Source organism: Dasypus novemcinctus, chromosome 12, assembly GCF_030445035.2.
Source record: "Dasypus novemcinctus isolate mDasNov1 chromosome 12, mDasNov1.1.hap2, whole genome shotgun sequence".
NCBI lineage: Eukaryota > Metazoa > Chordata > Mammalia > Cingulata > Dasypodidae > Dasypus > Dasypus novemcinctus.
In genome coordinates, this window is record NC_080684.1 from 83,536,803 (window position 1) to 83,558,951 (window position 22,149).

The 22,149-nt window shown below is 39.0% G+C and overlaps 1 protein-coding gene across 9 annotated transcripts in view; it reads right to left on the minus strand.

Moving 5' to 3' along the window:
* The window catches only part of ANKS1B (ankyrin repeat and sterile alpha motif domain containing 1B), a 1,292,741-nt gene that overhangs the window by 767,001 nt on the left and 503,591 nt on the right, over window positions 1-22,149 (minus strand). For all 9 annotated transcript variants that reach the window (XM_058308590.2, XM_058308586.2, XM_058308588.2 and 6 more), the window contains exon 10: window positions 21,442-21,607. In XM_058308590.2, coding sequence (XP_058164573.1) covers window positions 21,442-21,607 — 166 coding nt within the window. The remainder of the gene's footprint in view (window positions 1-21,441; window positions 21,608-22,149) is intronic.

The following is a 22,149-nucleotide window of genomic DNA, read 5'->3' on the forward strand; positions in this document are numbered from 1 at the left end:
CCCTATGCACATACTGTGGAACCTGTTATGTCAGTGCCAATCTTTGCAGTGGCATCCTGAAAGATTACACCAAGAAACTCCTGTCTGGTGCTGTCTCTCAGAATTTGCATTAATTGTAAGAAACAATTAAGTCAAAGGGACTGGGGAAGAGGATTACCTGCTTTGAATCATAAAATATAGCATCTTGGAGGGGGAGAAAGCCTATTTCATAGAGGGGTGGAGGATGCATCCAAATTCCCATGAACAAGGGCATTCCTAACGTAACAATCAAGTGCAAGCCAGGTGAAGATGCAGGTTCAAAAAAGAATGGAGAGGCAGTGGACTTGGCCCAGTGGTTAGGGCATCCGTCTGCCACATGGGAGGTCCGAGGTTCAAACCCCAGGCCTCCCTGACCCATGTGGAGCTGGCCCATGTGCAGTGCTGATGAGTGCAAGGAGTGCCGTGCCACACAGGGGTGTCCCCCGCATAGGGGAGCCCCACGTGCAAGGAGTGTGCTCCATAAGGAGAGCCACCCAGCACGAAAGAAAGTGCAGCCTGCCCAGGAATGGTGCTGCACACATGGAGAGCTGACACAACAAGATGACGCAACAAAAAGAAACACAGATTCCCGAGCCGCTGACAACAACAGAAGCGGACAAAGAAGACATAGCAAATAGACACAGAGAACAGAAAACCGGGGTGGGGGGAGGGAGGAGGGGAGAGAAATAAATAAATAAATAAATAAAAATCTTAAAAAAAAAAGATGGAGAAGGGAAGGGCAAGATGGCAGCTGAGTGAGAAGCTCCAAGAGTCAGCTCATCCTATGGGGCAGTTAGTGAACTAAACAAAGCTATCTACAGCACCTATTTCGTGCTTGGCAGGAAACCAGAAGAGTATCCTGCAACATCCTTGAAAGAATGGAAGGCCCATCTGCAGTGAAATTGCATAGGTAGAGCACTCCACACCATGGACGCCAGTGCCCATCCATTACGGTGGCTCAAGCCACCTTGGAAGCTATTCTATGCCTGGAATTGGAATTTCCACTTCCCCAAACCAGAGGAGAAACAGACAGTTGGTCACCAACTTCAGCTATTGTTTAGTAACTTAGGCTGGCTAAAGTATCATCCTAAGAACAGCTAAAGTTTGAACTTGTCCACTTTAGAAAGAGGTTGTTAGCTGCCATTTTAACCCTGCCCCTGGCATGAGGGGAAGCAGGACTGATTGAAAATCACAGTGGTAGTAAGGACTGGCTTCTTTCCACCCAGACTGAATTGTACCCCTAGTCTAGGCTCCAGCCCCACCTACAGCAGGGAAGAAGCTGGTGGGACCTACACCAGCCTCTCTGGGAAATTGTAGGCACTTTTAGCCTGCACAAACTGAACAGTCAGATACCTGGGGCTTCACCTCCCATAGGATAGGAACAGGCTGGTGTTTCCTCAGCCTCTCTGGGCAAATGCAGGCACTTTTGGCCTGCACAGACTGGATACTCAGATACCTAGAGCTCCATCCTGCCTTCAATAGGATAGGAGGGGAGCTGTGTTTCCTCAATCCCTCTGGGCAACGGCAGGAGTTTCCCATTTGTCTGAACTGATTTATTGAGGACCTTCAATTCCATCTCCACACCTGACCCCCTCCCCCACAAAAGAGGAGGGGGCTGGTATTTAATCAGCCTTCTGGGCAATGGCAGGCAATTTCATCTTGCATAAATTGAACTGTTGGGTACCTGTGGACCCAATACCACCCCCCAAAAGGAAAGAAGGGGGCTAGTATTTCCTCAGCCTCTCCAGGCAATGGCAGGTACTTTCAGCCTATAGGAACTGAACTGTTGGGCACCTGTGTCCTATCCCCACCATCTAAATGGCAGATAGAACAGTAGCCCCTTAACTTCATAGGGCAACTGCAAGAATATTCAATCCACATGGATAAGAATGTTGGACATTCCAGAGGGTCCATCCTCTACCTTGACAGGGGCAGTGGGGAGTTGGTGCTATGTCAGTCTACCTGGGCAACTGTGGTCATTTTGGACTCACACAGCATAGATTGTTGCCCACACCTGCAGCTCCTCCCTGACCCAGGCAGGGGAGAGAGGAGTGTGAAGCCTCTTCCGTTTCTCTGGGCAACAATGGACTGCACAATTTAGATATTACAGATGGCTGAGGCAGAGGAGAAAGGTGGGAGAAGCTTCACTGGTCCCTGGGGCAATGTGGACAGCAACAGCTTCCAGAGCTTACAGTACTAACTACATCCTCAGGTCCTACTACACAACCAGCAATGAAGCAAGGGAAAGAAAGCCCTAAACTAAAGAGAGAAACTGAATTAGGAATAAATACATCTAGTAAACCAGATGCCAAGGCACCAACAAAAATTAAAATCTGTTCCAAGAAATAGGGTCATATGGCCCAAAGTAACAAGATAAGCCTTCAGGTGACATAAAGGAGTTGAGACAACTAATCATAGATGTTCAAACAAATCTTAATAAATTCAGTGAGATGGCTAAAGAGATTAAGAAGAACCTGGGTGAGAACAAAGAAGAATTTGAAAGAATACCTAGAAAAAAAGCAGATCTTATGGGAATGAAAGACACAACAAATGAAATTAAAAATACACTGTAGAGGGAAGTGGATCTGGCTCAGGCAACAGGGCTCCCACTTACCATATGGGAGGTTGCTGGTTGGGATCCCAGTGCCTCCTAAAGAAGATGGCAGGCTGGCACAATGGGTAGGCATGGCAAGCTGACACAAGAAACACAAGAAGAGGGAACAAAATGAGAGACACAACAAAGCAGGGAGTGGAGGTGGCTCAAACCATTAGTCACCTCCCTCCCACATCAGATGTCCTAGGTTCAGCTCCTGGTGCCTCCTGAAAAGAAACAAGGAAGACAAACAGACACTGCAAGTGCAAACAACAAGGGGGGGTGGGGAGAAATAAATAGATAAAACAAATCTTTTTTATTTGAAGAGGCAGAAGAAAAGATCAGTGAGACTGAAGTCTCCAAAAGTTAACATACAAAAGAAGAGATGAAGAATAGAAACAAATTGAACAGGGTCTCTGGGAACTAAATACAGTAAGAGATATGCAAGCATACATATCATAGTTATCCCAGAAGAAAAAGAGAAAGGAAAAGGGGCAGAAGGAGTATTTGAAGAAAGAAATAATGGTAGAGAATTTCCCAATCCTATTGAAGGACAAAGATATCCCTGTCCAAGAAGAACAACATATTCCCATCTGAATAAATCTGACTAGATCAAGTCTAAGATACATACTAATCAGAATGTCAAGTGCCAAAGACAAAGAGAGAATTCTGACTGCAGCAAGAGAAAAGCAGTGCATAACATAAAGGGAATACCCAAAAAGATTAAGTGCTGATTTCTCATCAGAAATCATGGATGCAAGAAGGCAGTGGTATATATATTTAACATATTGCCAGAGAAAAACTGCCACCCAAGAATCTTATGTGCAACAAGATTTTCTTTCAAAACTGAGCGTGAGTTTACAATATTCACAGAAATAAAGAAATGGAGAGAGTTTGAAACCAAGAAATTGGCTTTGCTGGAAATACTAAAGGGAGTAGTAAGACTTGAAAAGAAAAGACAGGAGAGTAACACTTGGAAGAGAATCTAGAAATGAAGGTTTTATCAGTAAAAGTTACCAAAAGTGTAAGAAGAGTGATGAAAATAAAATATGACAGGTAAAATCCAAGGTCAAAATGGGTGAAATAAGAACTGCCTTTACAGTAATAACATTGAATGTTAATGAATTAAAGCCCCCAATCAAAAGACACAGACTGGTGGAATGGATACAAAAACATGAGCCATCTATATGCTGTCTACAAGAGATACACCTACGAACCAAGGATACCAACAGATTGAAAGTGAAAGGCTGGAAAAAGATGTTCCACACATGAAGTGAAAAAAAAGAAAAAAGATGGAGTAGCTATACTTATATTGGGTGAAACAGACTTTAAAGGCAAAACTGTTAGTAGAGAAAAATAAGGACATTATATATTAATAAAAGGGGCAATTCACCAGGAAGAAGTAATAATTATAAATGAATATGCACCTAATCATGATGGTCTTAGATACACGGAGCAAACGCTAGCAAAACTCAAGGGAAAAATAGATAGCTTTACAATAATTATTGGAGACAACAATACATTAAGGATTGGATAGAATATCTGGGTAAAGATCAATAAAGAAGCAGAGAGCTTGAAAAATATGATAAATGGACTACACTTAATAGACATATATAGAACATTTCACCCCAAAACAGCAGGATATACATTCTTCTCAAGTGCTTATGGATTTCTCTCCAGAATAAACCATATGTTGGGTCTCAAAGCAGATCAAAATAAATTCAACAAGATCTAAATTATACAAAGTACTGCCTTTGATCACAATGGAATAAAGTTGGAAAGAAACATGAGGTGGAAAAAGGGAAATTTCACAAATATATGGAGATTAAACAATACACACTCTTAAAATAATCACTGGGTCAGGTTGTGAGAGAAATCAATAAATATATCAAGATGAATGAAAATGAGAACACAACATATCAGAGCCTATGGGATGCAGCAAAGGCAGTGCTGAGAAGGAAATTTATAGTCCTCAATGCTTACATTAAAAAAAGAAGAGCTAAAATCAATGGCCTAACTACACAGCTGGAGGGACTAGTAAAAGAACAGCAAATTATTCCCCAAACAGGTAGAAGGAATGAAATAACAAAGATCAGAGCAGAAATAAATGAAATTGAGATTTCATAATAATAGATTTCATAAATAATATGAGATTTCATAAATAATAGAAAGCATTAACAAAACAAAAAGTTGTTTCTTTGAGAAGATTAACAAAATCAACAAATGATTAGCTAGACTGCCAAAAAAAAAAAAAAAAAAGAGAGAGAGAGAAGATGCAAGGAAAGAAAATAAAAACTGAAAATGGGGATATTACTATTGACCCCACAAAAATATGAGATCATAAAAGGATATTATGAACAATTGTATGCCAACAAACTAGACAATGTAGATGAAATGGAAAACTTCCTAGAAATGTATGAACAACCTAGAAGGGTCACCTAGAAGAAATAGAAGACCTCAACAAAGCAGTTACAAGTATAGAGATTGAAACAATCATCAAAAAACTCCCCAATCTGAGCCTCCTCTTGACATAGAGGTGCAATGGACACAACCAATCCAATGTCCACATAGAAGAGGTGGCATTGGATTGGGAAAAGTGGACATGGTGGCTGATGGGTATGGGGAAATACAGGAAGAGATGAGAGGTGGAGGCGTCTTTGGGACATGGAGCTGCCCTGGATGGTGCTTCAGGGGCAATCACCGGACATTGTAAATCCTCACAGGGCCCACTGGATGGAATGGGGGAGAGTATGGGCCATGATGTGGACCATTGACCATGAGGTGCAGAGGTGCCCAAATATGTACTTACCAAATGCAATGGATGTGTCATGATGATGGGAACGAGTGTTGTTGGGGGGGGGGGGCGGGGAGAGATGGGGTGGGGGGGTGGGGTTGAATGGGACCTCATATATATATTTTTAATGTAATATTATTACAAAGTCAATAAAAAAATAAATAAATAAATAAATAAAAATAAAAAAAACTCCCCAAAATAAAAAGCCCAGGACAAGATGATTTCAAGGTAATTTCTACCAAACAATGAAAAAAGATTTAATACCAATCTTACTCAAGCTTTTCCAAAAAATTGAACAAAAAGGAAAGCTACCAGATGCATTCTTTGAAGCCAATCTCACCCTAAACCAAAGCCAGTTAAAGATATTATGAAAAAAGAAAATTTCAGGCCCATTTCCTTAATGAACATGGATGCAAAAATCCTCATCAAAATACTTGCTAATCGGGAAGCGGCTGTGGCTCAATCAGTTGGGCTGCCATCTACCATATGGTAGGCCCTGGGTTCGTGTCCCAGGGCCTCCTTCTGAAGGCAGGCTTGCCGCGCTGCAGAGAGCTGCCCAGCTCACAGATGCTGTGGATAGCCAGCTCAGCAAGGTGATGCAACAAAAAAGGGAGACAAGCAAAAACACAGAAGAGAGCACAACAAATGGACACAGAGGGCAGACAGCAAACAAGCCACAAGTGGGGAGGGGAAATAAAATAAATACAGACACAGAAGAATGCATAGTAAATACACACAGAGAGCAGATAGCATGCAAAAAAGCCATGGGGGGGGGGGATAAAACATGATTAAAAAATATTTTCTAATTGAATTCAACTACCCATTTAAAGAATTATTCATCATGATCAAATGGGTTTTATACCAGGCATGCAATGGTGGTTCAATCAACATAATACACCACATTAATATATCAAAGAAGAAAAATCACATGATCCTCTCGATTGATGCAGAAAAAGCATTTGACAAAATACAACATCGTTTCTTGATAAAAATACTACAAAAGATAGAAATAGAAGGAAGCTTTCTCAATATGGTAAAGTGCATATATGAAAAACCCACAGCTAACATTTTATTCAATGGTGAAAGACTGAAAGCTTTCCTGTTGAGATCAAGGACAAGACAGGAATGCCCACTATCACTACTATTTTTCAGTATAGTACTAGAGGTTCTAGCTAGAGCAATCAGGCAAGAAAAAGAAATAAAGTGCATCCAAATCAGAAAGGAAGAAGTAAAATTTTCACTATTTCCAGATGATATGATCCTGAAAGTCCTGAAAAACTCAACAACAAAGCTGGTAGAGCTAATGAATGATTTCAGTAGAGTGTCAGGATACAAAGCCAGTAAGCAAAAATCTATACACTGGTAATGAACAATCTGAGAAATGGTGTTTCTATACATTGGTAATGAACAATTTGAAGAGGAAGCCAGGGGAAAAATTCCATTTACATTACTGACTAAAGGAACCAAATATTTAGAAATAAATTTAACCAAGGATGTAAAGCAATTGTATTTAGACTACTCCAATGCATTACTAAAAGAAATTTTTAAAAGACATAAATAATTAGAAGAACATTCCATGCTCATGAATTGGCAGACTATCATTAAGATGTCATTTCTACTAAATTGATATACAGATTCAATGCAACCCTAATAAAAATTCCACAAGCCTTTTTTCAACAAATAGAAAACACAATTATCAAATTATTTGGAAGGGAAAGGGGCCCCAATCAACCAGAAACATTTTAAAAAGAAAAAGCAAAGTTGGAGGACTTTCACTTCCAAACTTTAAATCACATTACCTCACTTCCATGGTAAAAACAGCATGGTACTCTCATAAAGACAGTTACATAGACCAATGGAACCAAATTGATGGTTCAGAAACAAATCCTTACATCTCTGGTCAAGTGATTTTTGACAAGCTAGTCAAACTCATCCATCTGGGCAAGAACAGGCTATTCAACAAATGGTGCTGGAAGAACTGAATATCAATAGCCAAAAGAAAGAAAGAGGGACCACTATTTCACACCTTATACAAAAATTAGCTCAAAATGGATTAAAGACCTATATATAAAAGGTAGAATCATAAAGCTTCTAGAAGAAAATGTAGGAAGACATCTTCAAGACCAGTGGTAGGCGTTGCATTCTTAAACCTTATACCGAAAGCATGAGCAATAAAAGAAAACATGGATAAATGGGACCTCCTCAAACTTAAACACTTTTGTGGGAAATGGACTTGGCCCAGTGGTTAGGGCATCCGTCTACCACATGGGAGGTCCGCGGTTCAAACCCCGGGCCTCCTTGATCCGTGTGGAGCTGGCCCATGTGCAGTGCTGATGCGTGCAAGGAGTGCCCTGCCACGCAGGGGTGTCCCCTGTGTAGGGAGCCCCATGCGCAAGGAGTGCGCCCTTAAAGAGAGCCTCCCAGTGCGAAAGAAAGCGCAGCCTGCCCAGGAATGGCACCGCCCACACTTCCCGTGCCACTGACTGACGACAACAGAAGCGGTCAAAGAAACAAGACGCAGCAAATAGACAGAGAGAACAGAAAACCGGGGGGGTGGGGGGGAATTAATTAAATAAATAAATAAATCTTTTAAAAAAAATAAACACTTTTGTGATTCAAATGACTTCATCAAGATGAAAAATCAGCCAACTGAATGGGAGAAAATGTTTGGGAACCACATAGTTGATAAGGGTTTAATTTCCATTCTATATGAAGAGATAATATAACTCAAAATAAAAGAGCAAGCAATCCAATTTTTAAAATGGGCAAAAGAGTTAAATAGGCATTTCTCCAAAGAAGAAATACAAGTGACCAAAAAAGCATATGAAAAAAATTATCAATATCACTAGCTATTAGGGAAATGCAAATCAAAAGGACAAAAGGATATCATCTCATACCGCATAGAAAGGTAACTATTAAAAAAAAAACAGAAAAATAAATGCTGGGGAGGATGTGGAGAAATAGGAACACTCCTTCACTGTTGGTGGGATTGTAAAATGGGGCAGCCTCTGTGGAGGACAGTTTGGCAGTTCCTCAGGTAGCTAAATACATAACTGCCATATGATCCAACAATTATACTAGGAATATACCCTGAAGAACTGAAAACTGTGACACAAACAGATATCTGCACACCAGTGTTCATAGCATTCACATTTGCCAAAGATGGAAACAATCCATGTCCATCAGCCAATAAATGGATAAACAAAATGTGGTATATACATACAATGGAATACTATGCTGCAGTACAAAGAAATGAAATTTGGGATACATATGATAACATGGACGAATCTTGAAAACATTATGTTAAGTGAAATAAGCCAGACACAAAAGTACAATTATTGTATAGTCTCAGTAATATGAACTAAATATGATGAATAAATGCATGGAGTTAAAACCTAGAGTATAGGTTATTAGGAGATAAAAGGAGGGCTGTGAGGCAGTATTGATGCTTAATGTATGCAGAAATTTTAATTAATCTGACTGTAAATGTGTGGAAGTGGATAGAGTTGATGGTAATACTTTATACTGAATAATAGCTGGCTTATAAATGGGATTGTGGTTGAAAAGGTAGTCTAGGGAAGTAAATGTCAATTGAAAGAAATCCAGAGAATAATCTAGGGATAAATAACACAGTAAACCCAGAGGTGGAATAGAATTGTGGTTGATAGTACAAATGCAAGATTGTCCTTCTGTCAACTAGAACAGATATACATCACTATCGCAGGGTGGTGGGAACATGGAGAAGCATGGAAAAATACAATTAATGTAACCCTATGGACTACAATTACCAGTAATACTGTAATATTCTTGCATAAATGCCAAAGATGTATTGTATTAATAATAGGGGGTGTAGTAGTTTGATATTATTGATGAATTCCAAAAAGAAATATTGGATTATGTTTGCAAACTGGTCTTTTCCTCTGGGCATATTAAAGTGTATTGGATTCAGAGGTTTTATTTTTATTTGATTAAATAACAACTAAGGCCTTGATTGGGCCACATCTGTAGGACATTGCATCCCCACCCCCTTGGTGGCTGTGGACTCACAGAGAAACTGCCCTGCAGAGAAGGGATGTTGGGATCTTGAGCTGGAGCCCTGGGAACTAAGCACACAGAGGAGCTTGGTTGTGAGGAAAGAGAAGCAAGCCCCAGGAAGGGAGGAACCCTGAACCCAGAGACAAGCAAGCCCTGGGAAGAGAGGAATGGTGAACCTTGAGAGAAGCAAGTCCTGGGGAGAAAGAAACCCAGGTGGCCTGAACCCTGGCAGATGTCAGCAGCCATCTTGCTCCAACACATGGGAAAAGGCTTTGGTGAGGGAAGTAACTTACGTTTTATGGCCTGGTAACTGTAAGCTTCTACACCCAAATAATATACTTCATAAAAACCAACCAATTTCTGGTATTTTGCATCAGCACCCCTTTAGCTGACTAATACAAGGGGTATGGAAAAAATATGCCAGATATACACAGTGGACCATATTAGTGGTAATTGCCTGATGATACTATCTCATAATATGTAACAAATATTCCAAAGGGATATTTGTATGTTGTGTGTTGGTGAACGGTATGGGAATTCTACACATGAGCATGATTGTTTCATAAACTCACAACTTCTGTAAGTTTTTTTAAATAAAAAAAAAAATGGAGAGAAACCTAGACTTTATATTCACTTCATGCTGATCTTGATAGGAGGGCTACACTCTGAAGGACAGCACCAGCCAATGAAAAGCCAATTTGCAAGGTTTGTAAAAGTGCTTTTTCCCCCATTGTTGCTTTGCTTTTATTAGCTCCTGGCATTCATGAAAATTTATGTCATATCACTTGCTAGACACAAATTTAAGGACAGACAGCTTGGAACAACATCCCATAACTAACTCTTTAGAATATTAAAATGTAATGTATGCAATAGATAAAGGCAATCAAAAAAAGCTGGAAATGATAGCCTGTCCAAAGGGTAAAAATCCAGAATCCATCAAAGAAGACCAGTATTTAGGGCACTGTAAAAAATCTTTTAAAAGTGATCCAATATACACAAGCAGATAAAGAAAGGCACAGAAAAAAACTAAAGGATATCAGGAAAACAATGAACAAACAATATTAGAATCTCAATAGACAGAAAATTTTAAAAGGAACCAATCAGTAATACTGGAATTGAAGACCGCAATAACTGAAATCAAAAATTCTCTGGGACATTTTAACAGAAGAATAGAGCTGGCAGACCAAAGAATCAGTAAACATGATGGCAAGACAAATGAAATGATTCTGAAGATCAGAGATTTTTTAAAAATGGAAAAAAGTGAACATAGTCTGAGTCCTGTAGAATACCATTAAACATATTAATACATGCATTATTGGAGTCTTAGATGGAGAAGAAAGAGAAAAGGGGACAGAAGAAATATGCAAAAAAATAATGGCAGAAAACTTCCCAAATATAGTGAAAGACATCAATAAGCACATTCAAAAACTCCAACAAACTACACATAGGATAAACAAGAAGAGAACCATACCCAGACACACATTAGTCAAAAGGTCCAATGCCAAGGACAAGGAGAGAGTTCTGAATGCTGTAAGAGAAAGCAACAATTATGTACAAGGGAGTCCCAAGACTCCCTTTGAGAAAGTGCCAATTTCTTATCACAAACCATGGAGGCAAGAAAGTGACATGAAATATTTACAGTATTAAAAGAAAACAACAGCCAAACAAGAATTTTATAGCTTGAAAGACAATCTTTCAAAAATGAAGGGCACACTGATATGAAATAAGTAAACCAAGCTGTCTCAGAAAGCTAGAGACTGGATGATAGGCTTAAAGGAATTTGGGGGGTTGAGGAAGGTTGCGAGCTGACACCTACCTGGGTGAAATCTATGATAAGCTGGAGGTAAGTATTTGTACAGGGAAAGGATAAAATGGGGGCATAGGGATACCTTTGGGTGGGGATTTGCAGGCTTGAGGGAAGATAGGGATGGGAGGATGGGTAAGATGGCTCAAGAAACGGGGAAGGTGAGGGGAACATTTGAACATAGGAGATTGTCAGGTATGTGGTTGAAAGTATAATGTTGAGAAAACTTTTTTGAAAATATATTAAGGAAGGTTATCTGTTTAAGATACTTAAAGGGGAGAGTTTGACACAGGGCAGGCTTCTAGGGAGTGTGTGAGTGCTCATTTTGTCATAGTGGGGTATATCATTGGATGGAGACCCATACAATGACAGTGAAGGTATACCCACATTCTAGGGAGGACTGATGTTCTCAAATAGAGGGAATTAGATCTCTTGAGAGAATTGGTGGCTCCCAGTGGGTTAAGGTAGTCGAGTATGTCAAGCACTCAACATCGTTGTAAATATCTCTGAATATGGTCCTTCAAGTAATGAAGATTGATTGTTACTGTGGGCCCTGAGTGGAGGGGGGAAGAGATATTGAATAGATGGAATCAGTGTAACTGTGGGGCAATGGAAGTGTTCCACAAGATTATGCAGAGATGGATATAGGACACATTAAAGTACACCAAAAATGTACAGAAGCCCATAGGCTAAAATGTAAACCATAATATAAACCCAAGTGTAACCATGTTTGAAAGCTATTGTCTCAATATCTGTACATCAGTTGCAGTAAATATAATATGAGCATGTAAAAAGATCATTGCTAGGGAAGGGACAAAGTGTTCAATGCTGGATATGTGGGAGTAACATACATTGTATATATGAATTACTGTGGTCTAAAACATTTGTGAAGACAAACAATAATTAGAAAAAAGAGAAAAGAAATAAAAGGTTGTAAACACTGAGAAAGAAGTGGAAGAAATTGCCTTGCCACTGTACATACAGGGCAACACTTATAGCAGTGATAAAAGGCAAAACATCAAAAACAAAGCCTTTTCATTTTTTAATTTTCTGATATCCCAATTTATTTTTACTTTAATTTTTCTGAATTAGTATGTATTCTATATCTAACCTTTAAACCCATCACTATATTCCATTTTACTATTAATGGAACCTGGCAATATATTAGGTTTCATTTTTGAAGAAGTTTTGGATCACAGAGAGGTGCAACTATGGCAGGGGAGGAGTACTGGTGTGGGATATTATTGATAGGGGGCACATGATTGGAAGGGAGTTCTCCAGGGCATGTATACAGGGTACATAAAAATGTTTGGTTACAGTTAAAAAGGACAACTGAGGGAGTGCTGAGTTCCTAGCCAGGGGTGGGAGGCGGGGAGGGTTCTATCACATTCCCCAATGGAACAGCACCAATCCTGCAAGTGCAATGGCTAAGACCAACAAAAAAGGATGGTTCAACAATGAGCCCTTGATACTAATGACTATGCTTGTGAGCCTGTGTGCCTGAAATAAGAACTAGGCCTAGAGCTGCAGGGTACCTAAGAATTACCTCCTAAGAGCCTCCATGTTGCTTAAATGTGGCCATTCTCAAAGTCAAACTCAGCATGGGACATGACTCCCAGGGATGAGCCTCCCTGGTGCTGCAGGATTACTACCAAGTACCAGCTGATGATGTAACTAGAAAATGACCTTGAATAAAAGGTTCAACTCAGACCAGCAGAATGTCTCAGCCTACATGTAATGTCAGGTGTCAAAAATGCTTTTTGATCTTGAATAAAAGGGGGAAATGGAAAGGACAAAAGAGTATATATGGCTATGAGTCTCCAAAAGAGTTGGGAGGTCATCAGAGGGGTCACTCTTATGCATGCCTCAGCAGGGTCCCAGAGAAGCCAAAGTAGATACCAGCCCAGCCCAGGTATTGATTCTTCTGAGGGCTACAGAGACCCACAGGTTCTATGGTCATGGCAGATGGCTCTGGAGTTCAGTGCCATGTCAGCGGGCCCTACTTTGGAGTTTGTGTTCCTGAGTGTGATGGAGTTGAACTCAGATGTTTGTTCACAAGCTTCTCCTGTTACTTTTACTGGATCTGTGGTTGGCACTGGGGTTTGGTGTATGCTCAGGGACATGAATCTCTGGACTGTACATGTGATAGCCAGGCCCTGAACCTCAACAGACCTGCAACTCTTACCCTCTGGTTTAATGAACTTACTCCAGCCAGCTAATAGGGAGGTGAAGAAGGTCAACCACCATACCAGGGAGCCAAGAGTGCCTACAACTGCAAGCAGGGGAATACCATCCACCATCCATGTGGAATCTCAGCCCCCTCTCAATATAGAGGTGGAGTGGACACAACCATGCCAGGGTCCACAGGATGGAGGAATAGAGTATGGATTAGAGTGGACTTATTGATATTCTATTCTGGAACTATTGTGATTAGTAATGGAAGAAAATGTAGCATTAATGTGGAGAAAGTGGCCATGGTAGCTGCTGAGGGTAGGGAGAGGAAAGAAGAGATATGATGTGGGGGCATTTTCAGGACTTGGAGTTGTCTTTGGTGGTACTGCAGGGACAGTTGCTGGACATTGTAGGTCCTGCCATGGCCCACTGGGTGGACTGGGTGAGAGTGTAAACTACAATGTAAAACACTATCCATGTGGTGCAGCAGTGCTCCAAAATGTATTCACCAAATGCAATGAATGGGCCATGATAATGAAAGACATTACTGATGTGGGAGGAGTGGTCTGGGGGGGATGGAGGCTATATGGGGACCTCATATTTTTAAATGTAATATTAAAAATAAAAATAAAAAAATAAAAAATAAATGAAGGACAGATTAAAATAGTTCCAAATAAAAAAGCTGAAAATGTCAATTACTACTATACCTATCTTATAAGTAATGATAAAGGAAATTGCTCAGATTGAAAGGAGAAGACACTAGACAATGGATGCAAGTGGCATAAAGAAATAAAGATCTCTTGTAAAGGTAACAATACGGACAATTACAAATGCCAGTATTATTGTATTATATTTTTTAGGATATAACTCCACATTTTAGTTCTTATAGGTTCTAAAGTGCAAATGCATAAAAATAAAGATAAATCTATGGTTTGGATTATACAATGTATAAAAATATAATCTGAACAAGTACAACAACAAACAGGAGATGAAGGGATAGAGAAATCATTAATGTATATTTTAATGAAGTTAAGGTGTATCAAATAAAAACTGATCATTACAGATTTAGAATGCTAAATGTAACTCCATGATAACTATGAAAAAATAATTGACAAATATATACAGAAAGAAATGAGAAGGATCTTAAAATCGTACTCTAAAAAATCAAATAAATATGAAAGTAGGCATTAATGGAAGAATTGAGGAACCTAAAAGGTATATGACCAAAAAGAAAAGTAGCGGAAGAAAGTAATTTTTATCAGTAGTTACTTTAAATGTACATGGACTAACCTCTCCAGGCAAAAGGCACAGATTGGCAGAATGGATAAAAAAAGTATGACCCAACTATATGCTATTTATAAGAGATTCATCTTAAATTCAAAGACACAAGTAGAGTGAAAATGAAAGGATGGAACAAATATAATCCAAATAGTAACCAAAAGAGAGCTGGCATACTTGTACTGATACAAAAAAAAACAAACCAGAATTTAGGTAAAAAAAACTCCTACAAGGGAAAAAAAGAACATGATATACTCATAAAGGAGTCAGTTCAACAAGGAAACATAAAAATACATATGCACCTAACAGCAGAGCCACAAAATATATGAAGTAAATTTTGAAAGATTTGAAGAAAGAAATGGGTGGTTCTACATTAAATGTAGTAGTTTTCAATACAGCACTTTCAATAAAGAATAGGGCATACAGAAAGAGGATAAATAATTACTTAATATGACATATTTAGAAATAAAATTAAGGAAATATAAAATATTTAGGAATAAACTTAACCGAGGCCATAAAGGACCTATATTCAGAAAACTACAAAACATTGCTGAAAGAAACTGAAAGACATGCCGTGTTCATGGATTAGAAGACTAAATATTGTTAGGATGTCAATTCTACCCAAACTGATTTACAGATTCAACACAATCCCAATAAAAATTCCAACAGCCTTTTTTTACAAAAATGGAAAGCCCAATTATCAAATTTATTTGGAAGGGTAAGGCCCCGAATAGACAAAAAGATCTCAAGAAGGAAGAACAAAGTTGGAGGACTCTCAGTTCTAGATTTTAAAGCATATTACTTAGCTACAGTGGTAAAAAAAAAACAGCATGGTACTGGCATAAAGACAGACACATTGACCAATGGAACAGGATCAATAACTCAGAAATTCACATCTATAGTCAAGTGATTTTTGACAAGGCTGTTAAGCTCAATGGGTAAATAATAGTTTCTTTAACAAATGGGGCTGACTAATCTGGATATCCATATGAAAAGAATGATGGTGGACCCCTACCTTACATTATATACAAAATTCACTCAAAATGGGCCAAAGACCTAAATACAAGTGCCAAAACTATAGAACTCTTAGAGGAAAACATAGGGTAGCTGGTTTAGGACATTGTGTTAATAATGATTTCTTATATGTTATAGCAAAGGCACAGAAGAAAAAATAGATAAATGGAATTCCACCAAAATTAAAAATTTTGTGCATCAAAGGACTTCATCAAGAAAAATATAAAGACAAGCTACAGAATGGATGAAAATATCTAGAAAACACATATCCAATAAGGTTTGAATATCCAGAATATATAAAGAAATCTTACAATTCAACAACAAAAGTACAAACAACCCAATTAAAAATGGGTAAAAATTTGAATAGACAATTTTCCAGAGAAGATGTACAAATAGCAAAATGCACATGTAAACATGTTCAACAACACTAGCTATTGGGAAAATGCAAATCAAAACCACAGTGAGATACATTTCAAACCCACTGGAATGGCTACTATTCAAACAATCGGAAAACAAGTTGGAGAAGATGTGGAGAAATAGAACACTCACTTATGGCTGGTGGGAATGTAAAATGGTGCAGCCACTGTGGAAAACAATTTGGGAGTTCCTCAGAAAGGTAAGTATAATATTGCCATATGCCCTGGCAATCCTACTTCTAGGAATATATCCAAAAGAATTGAAAGCAGGGCTTCAAACAGATATTTACCTACCAATGTTCACAGTGGCAGTCTTCACAATTGCCAAAAAATGAAATCAACTCAAGTGTCCATCAAAAGATGAAAACATAAACAATGTAGTATATACATGCAATGGAATATTATATAGCTGTAAAATGGAATGAAGTTCTAAGGCCTGAGACAACATAGATGAACCTTGAAGACATCGTGTTGAGTGAAATTAGTCCCACCCAAACAAAAATGGAATAATTTCACCAACACAAAATACTTAGCAGAAGCAAATTCATAGTCAGAAACTAGAATACAATTTACCAGAGGCCTAGGAGGGACTAGGGAATGGGGAATTAATGCTTAATTGTTACAGATTTTCTGCTTAGGGATATGGGAAAGTTTTGATGTTAGATGTTGCTTACGTTAGCACAATATTGTGAGTATAATTTGCAGCACTGAATATATTTGAATATAGTTAAATGGGGGAAATTTTAGGTTGTATCTATGTTCCTAGAATAAAAAATTTAAAACCTCCTTAGAACTGTACAACACTAATAGTGAACCCTAATGTAAACTATGGACTATAATTAACAATATAATTATAATAATATTTCTTCATACATTGAAAATATTAATAATATGGAAAACTATATATGAGGAGTTATATGGAAACTTGGTATTTTCTGCATGATTTTTTTGTAAATCTACAGCTTCTCTAATTAAAAAACTGCACTTGAGAAAAATTTTTAGATAGGAGTAAAAAATCAATTGTTAAGACCCAAGAAATATCTAAGGTGGTGCTTCACAGAATCTTTAAGCCAGACAAAAGGCTCTCCGAGGTTTTTAAGGGCATGCCTCATTGATCCTCTCTGTTAAATAATAGGATTTCTATTGCCCCCCAGGAGTCTCAAGGTAGAGAAGGGCATATCTGAAATATAAACTTTTTGTCTACTGGATTGGATTATAATGGAAACATTAAAAGCTCATAAAGTTTTTCGAGAAATTCTATAACTTAGACTGGAAGGAACAGAGACAGTTACAAAATTAAAATGTCTTTGAACCCCTACTCTTTTTCAGAGAGAAAGCAGGTAAGAAAGATGCTCAGTTTCAAACATTGGCTACTTTTTATAGAAAAGGAAGAAAGACACATGGGTTGAACCAAGGCTCAGGGATGGAGCCAAGAACCACAGAGTACAACTCATAGCCCATAAGACTAACTTCTTAATCATGGAACTGGTAACTTTTGCCTAACTAGATTCAGAATTGCAACAGACCAGTGACTACTGTGTTATCCCTGTTTGACCTGTTCTTGAACAGAAGCACCACTGTGTTTATCCTTTGCCTGTCCCATCACTAGATTTTGGACATGTAGGAAATGTGTACTTGTCTTTTAGTGCAGAGGTGATAATTGCAAAGTGCAAAGGTATTCAAGTTCCTGTACCATAAGAACTGCACCAAGGATCCTGATCCTGATTTAGGTAAAGAGATCCTTGATTTTGATGTTGTAATGGCTGATATTTTCAAAACTTGAAGGAGGTGATGAGTATAATTTGCATGTGAAATTAATGTGAACTGTTAGGCCCAAAGAGAAGATTGTATTTCCCAAAAATGACAGCAAAAGAATCTCCCATCCTATAACTCGCCTTACAAAGTGACTTTAACACTCTTTCAATCAAGAGGTATGATCTACGTTCTATCCTCTTGAATATGAGCAGACTAGAGATTATAGTACAAATGATGATCTTTCAGAGTTAGATTATAAAAAGTGATGCAGAATAGACAAAGCAAGATGGTGGTGGAGTAAGGAACTCCTAGAGTCAGCTCCTGCTACAGGACAGTTAGCAAATACCCAGAGCTATCTGGAGCTAGCTGAAGCACCTGTTTGGGGGCCTCAGGAGGCCAGAAGGGCATTCTGCAACATCTGAAGGAATAGAAGGAGGAGGCTGCCCATCTGCAGAGAAGATTCATAAGTACAGCGTTCCACATACCGGAGGCCAGTGCCCATCTGGCACCAGAGGCACAAGCCACCTTGGGAGCTATTCTGCAGCTGGAATTGAAAGCTCCACTTCCCAAATATGGGGGAAGAAGAGATGGTTGGACACCAGCTTCAGCTACTGATGAGTAAAATTCAGCATGCTAAAGTATAATCCTGAGAACAGCTAAAGTTTGAGCCTGTCCAAATCAGAAAGAGGCCAGGAGCCACCATCTTAACTCTACACCTGGTACAAAGGGAAGTGGGGGGGACTGAAAATCTCAGGGCTGGTGGAGACCAGCTTCTTTCCATCCATGTCAGATTGCAGGTCTAGCCTAAGACCCAGTGCCATCTCCAACAGGGAGGAAGCTGCAGGGACATACCTGCGCCAGCCTCTCCGGGAAATTGCCGGCCAAGCAGTGGAGGTCAGTGATTGTCCTACTCTGGTGGCACAAGCTGCCCCAGGAACTGTTCTATGACTGGAATTGGAAGCTGCATTTCCCCAAAACAGGGGAGGAGGAGATGGTTGGCTGCTGATTTCAGTTACTGATTGGTAGACTCGGATGGCTAAAGAATAACCCTAGGAACAGCTGGGGCGTGAATTTGTCTAAGTCTGAAAAAGGCCGGTGGCCTCCGTTTTGACCCCACCCCCAACTTGAGGGGAGCAGGGCTGACCAAATATCACAGTGATGGTAGGAACCGGTTTCTTTCACCCGAATCCGCCTGCAGCCCTAGCCTAGGCTTCAGTCCCACCTTTAGCAAGGAGGAGGCTGGTAGCTCAGCATGTCTATCCAGGTAACTGAGGGTACCTTTGGCTGGCACAAGCTGAATAATTAAAGGTCTACTGGGACAACTGCGGTCATCTTGGACCTGTACTGCATAGATTTCTGCCCACACCTGCAGCTATCCATGCCCCAGGCAGGGGAGAAAGGGGCGTGAAGTTTCATCAGTCTCTCTGGGCAACTACAGTATAAGCCTGCATGACTTGGATTATTTCACACAACTGTGACTCTGTCCCTACCTCTGGGAAAGGAGAAAGTTGGGAGACCCTCATCTGTCCCCGGGGCAATGAACGCAACTTGAGCCTCCACAGTTTATAGTACAACTTACATCCTTGGCTCCTACTGCACAACCAGCAAGGGAGAAAGGGTAGGAAGCCCTAAACTAAAGAGAAAAACTGCACCCAAAATAAATACTCTAGTAAGCCAGATGCCAAGACACCAACAAAAAATTACAATCCACACCAAGAAACAGGAAGATATGGCCCAGTTAAAGGAACAAGACAAGCCTCCAAATGACATAAAGGAGTTGCGACAACTAATCATAGATGTTCAAACAAGTCTTAATAAATTCAATGAGATGGCTAAAGAGATTAAGGAAATTAAGAAGACACTGGGTGGGCACAAAGAAGAATTTGAAAGCATACAGAGAAAAATAGGAGATTTCATGGGAATGAAAGGCAAAATAAATGAAATTTAAAATAACATTGGAATCATATAATAGCAGATTTGAGGAGGCAGAAGAAAGGATTGGTGAGCTTCAAAAAATGGCCTCTGAAAGTGAATATACAAAAGAACAGATAAAGAAAATAATGGAAAAAATTGAACAAGGTCTCAGCAATGACAGCAAAAGTCATGCAAATATCCATGTCATGGGAGTCCCAGGAGAAGAGAAGGGAAAGGGGGCAGAAGGAATATTTAAAGAAATAATGTTAGAAAATTTCCCAACCCTATTGAAGGACATAGATATCCCTGTCCAAGAAGCACAACATACTCCCATCTGAAAAAATCCAAATAGACCAACTTCAAGACACATACTCATCAGCATGCCAAAGGCCAAAGACAAAGAGAGAATTCTGAGAGCAGCAAGAGAAAAGCAATGCATAACATATAAGGGATATCCAATAAGATTAAGTGCTGATTTCTCATCAGAAACCATGGAGGCAAGAAGACAGTGGTCTGATATATTTAAGATACTACAAGAGAAAAACTTCCAGCCAAGAATTTTATATCCAGCAAGTATGTCTTTCAAAAATGAGGGCAAGATTAGAATATTCACAGATAAACAGAAACTGAGAGAATTTCTAAGCAAGAGACCAGATTTTCAGGAAATACTAAAGGGTGTACTAGAGCCTGAAAAGAAAAGACAGGAGAGAGGGGCCTGGAAGAGAGTCTAGAAATGAATATTATATCAATAAAAGTAACTAAAAGTGTCAAAAGAGTGGTGAAAATAAAATATGACAGATAAAACTCAAGTACACAGGAATAAACTTAATCAACAATGCAAAGCACTTGTATTCAGAAAACTGCAACCCAAAGTTAAAAGAAATTTAAAAAGGCCTAAATAACTGGAAGAACATTCCATGCTCATCATTAAGATGTCAATTCTAGTCAAACTGATATACAGATTCAATTCAACCCTGATAAAATTCACCAGCATTTTAAAAATTCCACCGGCATTTAAAAAAAAATTGAAAACACAATTAGCAAATTTATTTGGAAGGGTAAGGGGTCCTGAATAGCCAGAAACATCATAAAAGGAAAAGCGAACCCTCATCTCTGGACTATAATCATACGACCAAGTTATAGTGGTAAAAACAGCATGGTACTGGCATAAAGACGGATACATAGAACAATGGAACCAAACTGATGGATCAAAAACAGACCCTCACATGTATGGTCAAGTGATTTTTGACTAGCCTATCAAACCCACACAGCTGGGGCAGAACAGTCCATTCAACAAAACGGTGCTGAAAGAACTGGATATCTACAGCCAAAAGAAGGGAAGAGGACCTCTATCTCACACCTTATCCAAAAATTAACTCAAAATGGATCAACAACCTAAAAATAAAAGCAAGAGCCATAAAACTTCCAGAAGAAACTTGAAATGAAAAACTCTGACTTACCTGGATTCACTTCATACAGCAAAAATGGATTATTGTAATTAAATTGGGGTCCTTGGTTTTCACAATATAGTGAGAAATCAAAACAGTAATGATGCATCATCACATAAACAAGCATGAAAGTAAACTGGTCCAATTGTGAGTTTATACATATATATAAACTCATATATATATATATGCACATATATTACCAGTTCTTGAGGTAGGTGCCATTGCAATTTCTAAGGAGCAAGGCTTCTTTGTAACTGCTGTGTCCATGAGATCACACAGAAAGTTCTCATTTTCTGAAGGAAATGTATCCAGAGAAGCAGATGGTACCATTTCCATAGTGTAATTCCTCTTCTTTGGATAGGACTCCTGAAAAGAAAAGGAAAAAATAAAAAAATAAAAAGACAGCTTTGTGATAATGACACAACCTTGTTTGATATACAAAAACTAGGAAATGTAAACTAATAAAGTATTTTTATAATTTGGTTTCCCTAAATTTAACACTGAACCTTGTATAGGTCTTCCCTTGTGACCTCTTTTTGTAATATGTGTCTATTTTCTAGTTGTTGCATAAATTAGCTAATCAATATTTATTCCCAAGACACCACTCTTTTGCCTACCTCCTAGTAAAAACCATGTGTCTCACTCACTTTTGGTCAGTTAAATATAAAGGGAAGTTTGATGGAAGGCTCCTAGAAAAACATTTTTTTCTATCAGTGAGGCATGCAAGGAGGCTCATTCAGAGCCTGGATATTCCTAGGTTCCTCTCTCTGGATGAAGTTTTAATACCTGGAGCTAGGCCAAGCATCTTGTGACCTATAAGGCAATAAGTCTAATATCAAACAGGCAACAGGCTGAGAATGGTGACAGAAGAATAAAAAGAGCCTGGGACCCTGATGATATCATTAAGA